The sequence below is a fragment of the Uranotaenia lowii genome, chromosome 1, assembly GCF_029784155.1.
Source record: "Uranotaenia lowii strain MFRU-FL chromosome 1, ASM2978415v1, whole genome shotgun sequence".
Lineage (NCBI taxonomy): Eukaryota > Metazoa > Arthropoda > Insecta > Diptera > Culicidae > Uranotaenia > Uranotaenia lowii.
Genome location: NC_073691.1, coordinates 204645633 through 204660734, shown reverse-complemented (window position 1 = coordinate 204660734; position 15102 = coordinate 204645633). Strand labels below are relative to the sequence as shown.

The 15102-nt window shown below is 40.5% G+C and overlaps 1 protein-coding gene across 1 annotated transcript; it reads right to left on the bottom strand.

Moving 5' to 3' along the window:
* Nucleotides 1–2416: 2416 nt before the first annotated feature.
* On the bottom strand, nucleotides 2417–8383 carry LOC129738313 (uncharacterized). The gene has a single exon (XM_055729497.1). The coding sequence runs from the start codon at nucleotides 8381–8383 to the stop codon at nucleotides 2417–2419; it is 5967 nt and encodes a 1988-aa protein (XP_055585472.1).
* Nucleotides 8384–15102: the final 6719 nt, after the last annotated feature.

The window sequence follows — 15102 nt, the reverse complement described above, 5'->3', positions numbered from 1 at the left end:
TCAAAATTGTCAAAATTGTCAAAATTGTCAAAATTGTCAAAATTGTCAAAATTGTCAAAATTGTCAAAATTGTCAAAATTGTCAAAATTGTCAAAATTGTCAAAATTGTCAAAATTGTCAAAATTGTCAAAATTGTCAAAATTGTCAAAATTGTCAAAATTGTCAAAATTGTCAAAATTGTCAAAATTGTCAAAATTGTCAAAATTGTCAAAATTGTCAAAATTGTCAAAATTGTCAAAATTGTCAAAATTGTCAAAATTGTCAAAATTGTCAAAATTGTCAAAATTGTCAAAATTGTCAAAATTGTCAAAATTGTCAAAATTGTCAAAATTGTCAAATTGTCAAAATTGTCAAAATTGTCAAAATTGTCAAATTGTCAAAATTGTCAAAATTGTCAAAATTGTCAAAATTGTCAAAATTGTCAAAATTGTCAAAATTGTCAAAATTGTCAAAATTGTCAAAATTGTCAAAATTGTCAAAATTGTCAAAATTGTCAAAATTGTCAAAATTGTCAAAATTGTCAAAATTGTCAAAATTGTCAAAATTGTCAAAAATTGTCAAATTGTCAAAATTGTCAAAATTGTCAAAATTGTCAAAATTGTCAAAAGTTGTCAAAATTGTCAAAATTGTCAAAATTGTCAAAATTGTCAAATTGTCAAATTGTCAAAATGGTCAAAATTATCAAAATTGTCAAAATTGTCAAAATTGTCAAAATTGTCAAAATTGTCAAAATTGTCAAAATTGTCAAAATTGTCAAAATTGTCAAAATTGTCAAAATTGTCAAAATTGTCAAAATTGTCAAAATTGTCAAAATTGTCAAAATTGTCAAAATTGTCAAAATTGTCAAAATTGTCAAAATTGTCAAAATTGTCAAAATTGTCAAAATTGTCAAAATTGTCAAAATTGTCAAAATTGTCAAAATTGTCAAAATTGTCAAAATTGTCAAAAATGTCAAAATTGTCAAAATTGTCAAAATTGTCAAAGTTGTCAAAATTGTCAAAATTTTTAAAATTGTCAAAATTGTCAAAACTCTCAAAATTGGCAAAATTGTCAAAATATTTAAAATTTTCAAAACTGTTAAAATTGTCAAAACTGACAACCTTCAACATGGTTTTGAATTTAAAAATTACAAAGTTATTTCGGTGAATTACTATCAAATAAGCCTTTTACGCTAACGAGTCACATAAAATTCCAAAAAGAATCCATTTAACGATCTCGCCTATCCGGAGGGAGCCCTTTCGAGAGGATGACTTGTGAATTACCGCGATGGTCACGTGCTGTAGATCAGTGATAATCTGGTCAGGTGCCGGCCATTTGTCATGCTTCGTTAACCAGCAAACTCAACTACATACTGTCTGCTGCTGCTGAATCCGGCGCCACATTCTTTCATTCCTGCCCAACCGGGGTGGAGCTTTTTTTGTTGTCGTTTTTCAACGTGGGTCACATCACATCGTATGGAACTGCGTGGTGATTTATTCTTCATATCGGGTGCTGTTTGCTCGATTTTGTTGTTGTTTTTATCTCTCTCTGATGCGGGCGGAAACTACCAAAGTATAAAGGCCTACCCGCCAAATGGCCATTCGACGGACAAGCCGTTTCGCACTCCATTAGTCAACGGTGTCAATGTTTGGCGTTTGTCTGTTGTTGTCGGAAGGTCGAATTTTTGTACGCCTCTTTGGCCGGATAAACATAAATTTTGGTTGAATAAGTAATAAGGCCATGTTAACATAAATTCTCAATTTCATTTTACAGAGCACTTGTTCGGAATTGTAGAACGAAAAACTATTTTTCGTAGCAGCTTGTATTACAGCAGCAGCTCAAACTGTAAATTTTATTGTACAGGATTAGTTATTGTAAATATTTTTGATTTGTGTGAATACGTACAATTTTAGTTTCCTTTTCCAATTATAAATGTTCTGTGTTTAGTGCGTGTTTGTAAGATAGAGCAGTTTCCTAGTTTAACAAATTATAGTTGGTTATTTAATGAAGAATATTTTGCACTTTAATGGTCAACTTACTTATTCCGGTATTCCGGATTCGGTAATTTTTTACTGCTCTTATTGAGACGGCACGAAATGACTTGCAGAAACAACGTGGTAATATTTAAGCTCGAAAACTTAGTTCTAGGTAGGAAATAAATTCATTTAGAATAATCAATTGGTGGTATTTTGCATGATTACTCACGAATTGTAGAGTAATATATCCTGAGAAAATCCTCAAATATAACGAAACATAGATCACTAACTTCAACTAGTTTCAACAGAAAATATTTCACCCTTGCTCGAGATCTTTCAGAAAAAATGTGGTTTTTGTGGTGTGTTCTAGCTTGTCAGAAATTACACTTGTCAAAGAATACATGGGCGTTCGAGCGAAGAAGTTTTCTGGTGGGTTCATTTTATAGCAGAAACCAGGGGTTTCAACACTCCCCGGCCCGTAAAACTTGTCCGGAACCTGCTTCCGAGTCAGATTTACTAGATGAACCTACCTCGATTACTGCTAGTTTTGTTACCGGTCGACGAAAGACTCCTGAAGATGTACGAACCAACACCTGGCGCACCTGGTTGTCCTTTCCTGGAATCACGTCCACGATTTGTCCCCGGATCCAACTGTTACGGCATAGGTCATCAGTAACGAAAACCAAGTCATCCTTCTTCAGCGGCTCGTTCGATTCAATCCATTTGCTACGGACGTTGAGAGACGGCAAGTATTCTTTCAGCCACCTTTTCCAAAGTTCATCGGAAAGCAGCTGTGATCGGCGGTACGAGCTTCTCAAGGCAGCAGCCTCCCCAGTCGGCGGTATAGGTAGATCCAGTTGGCCCGAAGAGCTACCTCGCAGAAAATGGTTCGGGGTCAACGATTCGGGCTCATCCGAATCCTGCGGCAGATAGACTAAGGGACGAGTATTGACGATCTCTTCGGCTTCAGTTATTACTGTGAGCAGAATCTCGTCGGTCATTCGGCTTCCGGATGTCAGCGTGGCCATAGCAGCTTTCGTTGAGCGCACCATGCGCTCCCATATGCCCCCCATGTGTGGGGCGGATGGCGGATTGAAGCTCCAACGGGTCCTCGCATTTGTGAACACATTTGCAGAAGCGGTGTCGATGCGTTTTATTTGTTCTTGTAGTTCCTTACTGGCGGCCTTCAGATTGGTTCCGTTATCGGAGAAGAATGTAACAGGAGGCCCACGGCGCAAGACGAATCTTCGGATTGCCATGATGCAAGAATCAGTGTTCAGTCGATAGGCCACTTCTAGATGGATTGCTCGTACGGAGAGACATGTGAATAACACAATCCAACGTTTTTCTGATCGACGTCCGACCGTCACCTCGATCGGCCCAAAATAGTCCACACCGACATAGCTAAACGGCTTCAAATAGGGTGTGATACGTTCGACAGGAAGAGGGGCCATTCTTGCTGGTCTCGGTCGGGTTTTTCGAACTGCACACCACTGGCACTGCTTCCCCACACGATCGATTACTGGACGAAGTTTAGATATGTGGAATCGTTGGCGCATTTCGTTAAAAACCGTCTCCTTATTAGCATGGCCGTATCGCTGATGATAGAAGTTGATAAGATGATATGTGACGGCATGCTCTTTTGGCAGAATGATGGGGAAACGGGTATCAAACGGAATAAAAGTGGCTTCTCTAATCCTCCCGTCGACGCGAAGTACTCCCAAGTCATCGAGAAACGGCAATAAACGATGTAACGGACTTGTTTTCTCGATACTTAGCCACTTTTCTTTCGGCAGTCCCTCGTTCTTTTTCAGAGTTGCTAATTCATCGAAGTAGTGTTGATGTTGAGCCATCTTCCACAACACCGTCTCGGCACGCTCATACTCGCTTTGCTGCAGCGGAACCACCACTCCAGGCACAAAACGAACAACCAACCTTTTCGTAGAATCTGGAGCTTCAACTGTCTCGATCGGTTCTTTTTTCGCTTTACGTCGACAATTTGAAGCGAAACGAAACACACAGCATATGGTACGCAGGAGAATATTCCATTTCGAAATTCGTGTGACATCAATAAGGGAAAAAGAAGATATCGTAGTATGATGTTGATGGCAAACACGAAGTTCTTCAGTGGTGTTCGGAGAAGGTAAATGTTGCTCTGGCCACTCGCTCTCATCTTTTCGCAAAAAATCTGGGCCTAGAAACCAGGGACTGTCAGTTCCTAAGAACAGACTAGCACTCGGTTTCGTCACGATGTCAGCGATGTTGTGTTTGGTTGGCACCCATCGCCATTCGTCGATTTTTGTATTCTGCAAAATTGTTCCGATACGAAACCCAACGAACGGTTTATATTTACGTTGGTCGGAGCGAATCCAAGATAGCACTGTCCGGGAATCGGACCAGAACACTCGCTTCGTCACCTTCAGATCGTGTTCGCATTCGATTTTGTTAGCAAGTGCAGAGCCGAGAACTGCAGCACACAGTTCCATCCTGGGAATTGACAACTGCTTAAGCGGGCTCACTTTAGTTTTCGCCATGACTAGTGAACATCGGTAGCTATTTCCCTCAGTAATGCGAAAGAAAGATGTTGCCCCATACGCCTGTTCGGAGGCATCCACAAACGTATGCAATTCTAAAGTGCGGTATGCTTCCGGGGAAAAAGTTTGCAGATAACAGCGTTCGATTTTCACAGACCCAACAGCTGGCATGAAGGAAGTAAATTGTTGCCATTTTGCGAAGCTATCGTCGTCAATCACCTGGTCCCATTCACATCCGGTCCGCCAAAGATCCTGGAGTAGGAGTTTCCCAAGAATAGTGAATGGCGCCAAGAATCCTAGCGGATCAAAAAGGCTCATGATTCCGCTGAGCGCGATGCGTTTCGTTGGTCTGATTTGGTTGTAGAAATATGGTTGTAGATCAGTGCGGACATCGGTAGAAAAAACAAAAACATCTTCTTCCGGTTTCCAAATTATTCCCAAAACACGCTGAGTGCCACTGGTTTTGGGGTCGCTTAATGCCACTTCCGGAGTCGAAGGGGCACCGAGAGCTTGAAGAACAGACTTGCGGTTCGAAACCCAGCCATGGAATTCGAAGCCTGCTTGCTGGTGTATGTATCGCACTTGCTGCGCTCGGGTGATCGCTTGTTCCTCGGTATCGGTACAGTCATAATAGTCGTCGACGTAATGACGCCTGTCAATAACGCCAACGGCTTCGGGAAACTTGTCGACAAATTGAGTAGCATTCAGTTTCTTCACGAACTGAGCCACGGCAGGGGAGCACGCCGACCCGAACGTGCAGACATCCATAATATAAATTTCGGGCTCGACGTTGGGATTACTTCGGAAGAGAAACCGTTGGGCTTGGCGGTCCTGCTCCCGCACGCGTATCTGATGATACATTTCGCGGAGGTCCGCTCCGAAAGCAACCTTTCGCTCTCGGAATCGTTGAATGACAGCTGGGAGGGATGTGAGGAGATCGGGCCCCGGTAGTAGTACGGAATTGAGCGATATTCCATGCGCTTGAGCAGCGGCGTCCCACACCAACCTCACTTTACCGGGCTTTTTCGGGTTCTCAACATAATTTAACGGAAGGTACCAAATTCGTCCCGGTACTGCAGAATCTAATTCTTCGGGCGTAGCTTTATGCGCATAGCGCTTCGATAAGTACGCCTCAACTTGCTGACGAACAACTTGCTCGATGTGTGGATTCTTTTTCAAACGGCGCTCGAAATGTTTCTCTCGCTGTAAAGCCATAGCAAAACTGTCTGGGAGCTTAATATCGTCCTTTGCCCACAAAAGACCAACCTCGTAGCGTCCATCAACTCGAACGGTAGTGCGGTTCAAGATGGAACGAGCTCGCTTCAAATCGTCGGACTCCGGCAACTCTTTCACCAGAAAACCCGAATCATCGGCTTGGAAATAAGTACGAATCTGATCGTGCAGGTCTAGATTCGTAACACGCATCTCGTCATGGCAGCCAACAAACACAGAGGAACCTTGTGGCTTTCGTGGCCCGTAAATTGTCCACCCCAGATGCGAGCGGACAGCGATCGGCTCCGAAGGATCACCGACTCGTGATTCGAGCGGCGCAAACAGGAAAACATTATTTAAGCCGATCAATATTCGTGGCTCTTCCCCTGTGTGGGTAGCAGCAAACAGACCTCGCAAGTGTGGATACTGGTTCGAAATTTGTTGAAAGTCGATCAGCTGACGCGGTAGGTGCATCTTCTTAACTGTATGCGCATCACTCAGCTGGAAACGATCACCTCCATCGCCGGAAATTTCTACGCAGACACACTCGGAGAGAGCTTCGTGCCGAACTACGTTTGCGGTCCACTGCAAAGTCAGCGGTTGGGGAATGCCTCTCAATTTTAATTCTCGTGCTAGGTTGTCTTCGATCAATGTGATTGACGAACCCTCGTCAATGTATGCTATCGTTTTAATTGAATGGTTGCCGTTGTGAATAGTGACTGGAGCCATTCGAAAAATTACGGGGAACTTCGTGTCGTGATGGGCATTTATCGGCATAGGATTTTGCGCGGGAAAAACATCAATCGTTTGCGCAGAATTTTGCCTTGTCGGTTGAGATTCTCGGGAATCACGATGCACTAGTGGATGGTGATGTTGACGGCAGGAGCCTACGTTGCACGTGATTTTGAATCGGCACCATCCGTCGTGCTCATTCAGACATCGTTCACAAAGCTTCCACTGGTTCATCAGTCTGATTCTCTCCTTCAGGGGACGTGACCGGAAATCATCACAGTTTCGGATTCTGTGATTATCTTTTCTGCAGAAACGACAAATCGATGGTACCGGGAATGGATTCCCCACAGCTCCACTGGAATGCGCATGAAGGAAACCTTTTTCCTTTGATCTAGGCTTTTCACCGAGTCGAAGGTCAGAAAATTTCTGGTCCACCACCAAAGTTACTTCGCTAGCTTCAGACATGATTTTTGAAGTAAAATCGGCGAATGTTCGGAGGGTAGTCCTCCGCTCGGCGCGTTTGAATTGGACCCACTCTCTCTTGGTGGCTGCTGGCAGCTTCTCGACTAGCTCTTGGATCAGGGTGGGATTCACCAGGTGATCGTGGAGGTCAGCTGCTTCTAGATGGTCGCATAATTCCTGGACAACCATTCCAAACTGGATGAAAGTGTCTAGGCGATCAGCCCTCGGTGCAGCGGCTCGTTTTACTTTGCTAAGCAGTGAGTGTATAAGCTGCTCCGGCCGGCCGTACACTTCACGGAGCATTTCAATAATCTTCGGTACTGACGACGGCAGCATCAATCGGCTGCGGACGGACTCAAGAGCGGGACCTTTGAGACAGTCTTGCAGTCTCACTAAATTCTCCTGGTTCGACAAACCGCAAGCTTCGGTTGAATTTTTGTAGGAGCTAATAAAAAGCGGCCATTCCTCTGGCTTGCCGCTGAAAGTTGGCAAATTTCTTAGTAAAGCTGAACGCGCAGCGAGCTGTGCCCTTGTTGGCCCTGGCTGCGGCTCGCGATCCACGACGGATTGCACGACACCAGCTCTCGGGGGGTAATCATCAATGCCACTGGCGCTGGACTGTTCGTCAGATATAATTCGTTTCTGTACCTTTTCTGCAAGAGGCTTTGGGTACGTGGGACGTTCGAATTTACAACCCGAATGCGGGTTGATCGCATCGTTGATTTGTTTCGGTTCGTCATCACGGAGCCACTTTTTCACTTTCTCGACACCAGAAAGATCATCTCGTTCCTTGATCGGATCGTATCCACCTATAGCTTCTTCTTGGCTGACCGACAGCATTTCACTACGGGCTCGCTCGTAGTCTTCCCGGAGTGCACGTTGCTGTTGTTGGAATTCCATTTCATCAGCTAACTTCTTGGCTAATATAGATTTTTCCATCTCGAGTTGTTTTTGTTGGAGCTGCTTCTCCTGTTTTTGGCGCTTTTCGGCATACTGACGCTCGAATTCCAGCTGCTTCTCACGTAGTACCCGTTCCTGCTCCAACTTCCTCTCGTTGCGTTCCATTTCGTCCCTCATTTTCTGAAGCTCCTGATCAAAATCGAGTTCCATTAGGCCTGCAGTATGACGACCTTGGGAGATGATCGTGGCTTGATCACAATCGGGTGTTCGGGTATAATTTTCACTCATCACTGGAGGAATTGGTAAAACAGGATCCACAAGCACGGCTAAATTACCACAGACTTCTCGGATAGTGCCCAGTGATTGAGTGGGCGGAAGATTAGCACTCGAATCACCAACTTTGGTAGGCTTTTTAGTTGTGGTTTTTCTTGTCTTCTTGGAAAGACAAACATCGCACTTAAATTTTCGGCCGGTTACTCCTGGGGACTCTCCCACACAGTCACAGTGGAACCGGGCCGAACATGATTCGCAAGCTACCATCTCATCCGTATCCAAACGATCGCACTTCCCACAGCTCGATGATGCCATCTCAAAAAGTGAGGTTAAAATTTTTGAGAAATGTTCGGAATTGTAGAACGAAAAACTATTTTTCGTAGCAGCTTGTATTACAGCAGCAGCTCAAACTGTAAATTTTATTGTACAGGATTAGTTATTGTAAATATTTTTGATTTGTGTGAATACGTACAATTTTAGTTTCCTTTTCCAATTATAAATGTTCTGTGTTTAGTGCGTGTTTGTAAGATAGAGCAGTTTCCTAGTTTAACAAATTATAGTTGGTTATTTAATGAAGAATATTTTGCACTTTAATGGTCAACTTACTTATTCCGGTATTCCGGATTCGGTAATTTTTTACTGCTCTTATTGAGACGGCACGAAATGACTTGCAGAAACAACGTGGTAATATTTAAGCTCGAAAACTTAGTTCTAGGTAGGAAATAAATTCATTTAGAATAATCAATTGGTGGTATTTTGCATGATTACTCACGAATTGTAGTGTAATATATCCTGAGAAAATCCTCAAATATAACGAAACATAGATCACTAACTTCAACTAGTTTCAACAGAAAATATTTCACCCTTGCTCGAGATCTTTCAGAAAAAATGTGGTTTTTGTGGTGTGTTCTAGCTTGTCAGAAATTACACTTGTCAAAGAATACATGGGCGTTCGAGCGAAGAAGTTTTCTGGTGGGTTCATTTTATAGCAGAAACCAGGGGTTTCAACAGCACTTGTCGCCGGAATTGATGGAGCCCTCAATGTTTCAACCCTAAACAAACACAGAACAACTCGACGATGGCGAAAAAATACAGACCACTTTCGAACGGAATTGTTTGTTAAAGGGATTAAGTGCGATTGAATTCGCTGATGTGGAAACAAATCGGGCCCTAATTAATTTCGTTCATAGAATACCTCATCACTATTTGCATACATCTCACCTATAAATCCAACTGTAATGAAAAAGTAATCTGATCCGCTGACATTTTTATACATAACGAAGGATAATACTACCCCGGTGTATCCTTTTTGATGTACTGGGTCACACTAACAGTAAGTGCTCAAACGAGCAGCGATTAGTAAAGAGATATTTCCATTATGTTTGGATAGCTTTTTCCAAGAACTTTCCTGAAACATGAATCTGATTTGGATTTATTTACCAAACTTATTTGCTTTGACTTACCCGGAACATCCAGGTATCGTATCAGGTTCCAGCAAATAGGGCAATTTCTGCCTTATGTGCGTTTTTCATCTCGACTTCTTGAACAATTGATTGGGCGATGGAATCGAAAAGTTATTCTTTCTCTCCTTAAGAAAACCCCGTAAGATCTGTAAAAAGTTGGGTGAAATTTCAGCTGCATCCCACTTGCACCAATGCAAAACCATCACCCAAATTCGGCAGCGCCTCCATCGGCTATTTACCAAAAACTTTTTTCAGAATCGCTCCTTCTAGCCTGGCGTCACTGGGCTCATAAAACCTGAAGACAACTGATGTTGAATATTTGGAAGTTCATTTATTGATGTCATGGAAAAAAATTCTTACCGAATGTAATCTGTATTCTCCAGATAAACTAAATGAAACACTTCTTGAAATTTAACTTGAAGGACTTGATTTTATTAATTACAGACTTACCATTTTGACAGACTAACTAAAGTTCTTCTATCGAGACTTCCTCGATTACTTCGATCACTATCGAGAATTGGAAACTACCACACCGAACATAAACTGTTCCTCGGACTACTACGATCTATAGGAATTTTTAAAATTTGATCAAGAAGTTACATTTAAACCTAAAATTCAGTTGATAATTTGTTGAATGTTCCCCAAAAAATCAATATGAACTCGTCAGGGCAATAAAAAATAATAAAATTTCCACTGTTGACATAAACCGTCGATGGATTTCAATTTTCCTCGTTTTCATTTATGTTTTTCCCACCTCTGTTTAACGATAGCCCCAATTTTGAGAGAGAAAAATGTTGATTCATTGCCGCAACCAAAAAAAAAAAACTCCCCGTACAGCTGTGAAAACATTATTTAACCCTTTTGAAAAAAATCTTCCAAACCAGGACACACGAGGCACATTTGCTAGCGCGAATCCCGCTTTTAATCAGACCCATATCTCTCGATTTAATTTATTTCATTCGAATTTGCGATAAATGATAAATACCAGGAAACCGCAGCGATGAGAAAGCAACGAAAACTGTCAACCGAATTTTTATTGTGATTGATGACCTCTTCCTACCATTTTTCGTTTCGAACAGTCGAAAGTTTACGAGATATGATAAAAAATCGATATAAAAAATTTGTTCCGAAGCTTTTATGATCTTATTTTGGTCGCACAGCAATGAGACCCGTTTCAGTCGCAAGCGAATAATCTGTTAAAACATTGCTAGCTGGAAGCATGGTTTTATTGATGAAAAATTGTTAAACGAAAAAAAAAACAAAAATAATGTGAAATTCGATGTAACCAACCTACGCCGATGTTTTTCCACTCAATTGCACGTCATCAGATGCAGTTTTCACTTCGCCTACTGCCACCAGCCTCCAGCATGAAATGGCATTTCACCTTATGGAATTAAAGACATACATACCCATGCATTATTAGGGTGTCCACGAATTGTAAAGATTTCTTTTTCAAATTTCTGATTGAAAGTTTTTTAACTTCTGTATTTGAGCTACCAATTAAAATTTAAAATAAGTGAAAAAAGAACGAAAAAATTGTGACACCCTTGTAAACCTGCAATTTGTACTGGCCATTCGATGTTCGATCGGATGTAAATGTTTAAAAAAACACACATCGCTAACAATAAAGTGAAATTGGTTCAGCCGTGTGAAAAGCGAGATCGGCGGAGCAGATTATTTAAACAAAAAATGCGTTGGTTTGGCGCAGTTTCTTATGACATACGCGGTGCTGATTATCCGTTATCTCCTGGGCGATGAAAATGTATGAGTATAATGACAGAATTATTATAATTGCGTTACATTTCACGGCAGCCGGTGAAATTTTATTCCGATCGAGGCTTCCATTAATAACCTTCCAAAGCTTTTCGGGTTAATATGACCCGAAGCGCACATTCTTCGAAAAAATCCCAGAAAATTGAATTTAAAAGATCTTTCTGGGGAATGGCAAAATAGGCAACTTCATGTAACCACCGAAAGTGATCCCAAAAAAATCCATAATCAGCCTTTTCGGATCAATATGAACCGGAAGTTTGCGTGCGTTCCGCTGGCAGCAAATGTTGACCGACATTGTGGTTTTTAATTTTGTTTTGTATAGATAATTTATACTAGTTTTTAATATTTAGAAATAAATTTTAAATGTTATTTTCAAGATTGCCAGTAGCTGCTTCCGATTTAACTGTTTCTGAAATAGTTATATACAACTTCAGATAGGGTCTTACGTTGTCCTGTTTTTATATTTTTTGACATTGTCATGAATTAATCTATCCATCGATATATAAATAAGTGGGGGTCCAAAAGGAAGTATTGGCTGCTGTCCCGGAGCTTTCGGTAGAAATAACTTAACGTCGAAAAAGACATCCAATTTTGGCTTCGCATCGCTGGATCTATCTCGATTTTAAGAAATCAAATTTTACTTTCATTTTGTTATCAAACACATCTCTTATTTGAGCCGAACTTCGCCTGAAAGTCTTATTAAAAGATTGTTAATTATTTTCAGATGTCTGCTCTTGGTTTGAGGTGTAGTGCAGTACATACGAAAAGAAAGAAAAACACTGAAAACGGTTCATAGAAAAGTATGTCCGGAAGTTGCTAGAGCACTCCCTTCACTCGGATCGTTAAAGCGAGACGGAATTGTTTATGACTTCTTCACCGACTGCGCTAAGAATGAAAGTTGACCACACCGGCCGCTCCCCGGTTGCAATTATCCGAGAATTGTTTATTGTTCCACCTTCATCGCCTTCATCTGAGAGGGTTGTTATTTGTGGACAACGGCAGTCAGTTTTATCAAATTTCTTAAAACTTTGTTACGAAAGTTATCTTAATGCTTAATGCTAAAAAAATCAACCATATTTTCACTTATTGAAGCTTAAAAAATAACAGCTTTCAATCGACAGAATCTGCCATAAATTTTTAAACCAGTAGGCCAGGGGAAAAAAAATTGAGATGGAAATTAATTTATTCATCTTTCAAACAGCTTTGGGTCGAGGATGGCTGCAGTCAACAAAATCACTCTCGTTGCGTCCAAGGACAAAAAACCTAGGCAGGTAGCTCTGGCCAGCAGATTCTCTGCGAATAGCTTGATCCACTGATCCGTTTTTTTTGTAGTGCTCTTCTTCTTTTTGGTGCGTGGGCGTAAAACCACTTTAACCCCCAGCAGTAACAACAACAACAACAACAGAAAAAAAATAACAGGAAAATCAGTCGCAAAAAGCTTTTCCGCAAAGCTTTCAGGCAACACGGAACGACAAAACCAGGGAGCATCATCACCTCGAACGAGTTTCGGATGACATTGGACGAGGGAGGTTTTTTCTTCCATCTGATTCCTTTTATCCGTTCTATTTTTGGCCCTAACAAACGGTTCAGTGTTTCCGGTCGATTTTTTTAACCTCTCAATTTTATAAGAAAAAATGAATTTAAAAACACAGGATAAGAAGTTCTCAGCTCACGTCTAGAAGTTGGATGCCACTCCTCGAATTGAATCTGTCGGAAAAACTTTTCCATAAAAAGTTGCAGAATTGAGTAAACGGAATTCGACCCCGCCTAATGCGGGTCAGGTGAGGGAAGAGGATCTTCCGTGAAGCTGCTAACGCCTACGCTCTCCCCCGGAGTATCCTTTTCAATCCATTTTGAATTAAACGTGACAGTTTCGTTAGTCGGTTTCGGGTCCACAAAAAGGGAAGAAATGAGGAGAGTAAGGGTGCATCAATTTGAGCATGTTGATTGACACGTATCTTCGGTCCATAAAAATCGACCATGATTCCAGGGCGCTCGGGATCAAGCCCGGATGTAAAGTCTGGTATAGGCACGTGATGTTGTTGCTTTTTCATTCGTTTGGTTTTTCGGCGACCATCAGTATTAACCCTCCAAAGCTGTTCGGGTCAATATGACCCGAAACGCACATTTCAAACATCTTTATAATCATTCCAATATACCGATGAACTGGTAATTTTGACAGACCAAGTATTCTATGTGTTCTATGAAAATAATATCCAAATTAACAACAAAAAATTAAAATTTGAATTTTGAAAATCGGTTCATTGGGTAATGAAATACTTCTAAGCAAAGCCAAAATTGGATGTCGTTTTTTTTAATAAGTTTTTTTCTACCGGTAGATCTGTGATAGCGGTCAAAACTTTCATTGGACCCCAACATATCTACCCGCATAAATAAGAATTGTAACCAAACGATTTCTTAAATAATCAAACGACGATTTGATGAAGAGTAAAAAAACTTTTAGCAAACGATTATTCAAACTGTGAAATACATTGGTTATATCGTGAATTCCGAATTCACAGTCTTTTTAATATGTCGTTAGGTTATGTAATTGTTAAAAACTGTTAAAACACTTGTATGCAGAAACTGTTCTACAAACAGTTGAGATAATGTACAAAATGCGTTTGTAGAAACGTTTTTTGTGTATCGAACTATTGTTGCTATAGTTTTCCTTATAGTTCTCTTGTATCCAAACATTTATAGCAATAGTTATGAGAGGATTTGACAAAACGTTCTTCCAACGTTATACAAATGGCATTCGGAACCGTGCATGAATAAATCACGCACACATGGACAAATGTGTTTGGAGTTTTAGGATTGGAATAAATAAAAACACCATTTCTTTTCACTATTTCATATCATTTTAATTCACAATTTTCGGTCAGCGTTAACTCCTACTCAGATAGGCACCGCATGCGTATGTAATTTTATCAAGAATTGACCAATTGTAATAGACACATCCTACGACGATGAATAATTGAGCCAAAATTTTCACTGGCCGCACACAGCTCACTATAATGGGAGATTCCCACGGCTGGGGAACTTGGATTGCGCGCTTGTTGGTTTAGGTTGCAGCTGCAGATGCCTTTTCTGTCCGGGTCCAACGGCAGCCGAATAATTTTGGGAGGTGGTGGCGGTCCCTCTCCATGAGCCTCGGGCCCAAAGGAATCTGCAGTGCAGGCCATATTTGCGGGTTTCTATAAAAAAAATGAAATTTATTTCAAATAATCGAAGAAATTTTATATTTTCAAAAGATAACTCACTTTAAATCCCGATTTCTCGTTAATTTCCCGAAGTAAAAAACTAAACTGAACGCGGAAAATTTTATCCGGCACGGAGTGTTCCTTTTCTTTTTCTTCAGTTTATTTGACAGTTTTTGGCAGCGGTGCCAAACATTCAAATGTTTCATGATTTGCACTATTTTTTCAACAAAATCTCTGATTGTAGTTTTGTAGCTTAAGCTAATTATAAAAACTGTTGTTAAAATTTATGAGTTTTATTTATTTTAGCTTGTGATTCTGCATGATTTGAACTTGAAATTTAAATCAATCCCCGACATAAATTTGAATACTTTTTGTTATCGAATAGGACTTTAAATTTTTGGTTGGTTTAATTTTTGTTATTTATTTGTAATGTTTATTTTTTGTTCATATGTTTCATTTGATTGCAGAAATAATAGATTATACATTGTACATTGTAGATTGTACAATGTACATATTATGTTGAATTTCTTTTTTTAAATCATCTGGCATCTCTAAACAGCATTTCATTGCAGTGATTTTCAACGTGAGTGTGACA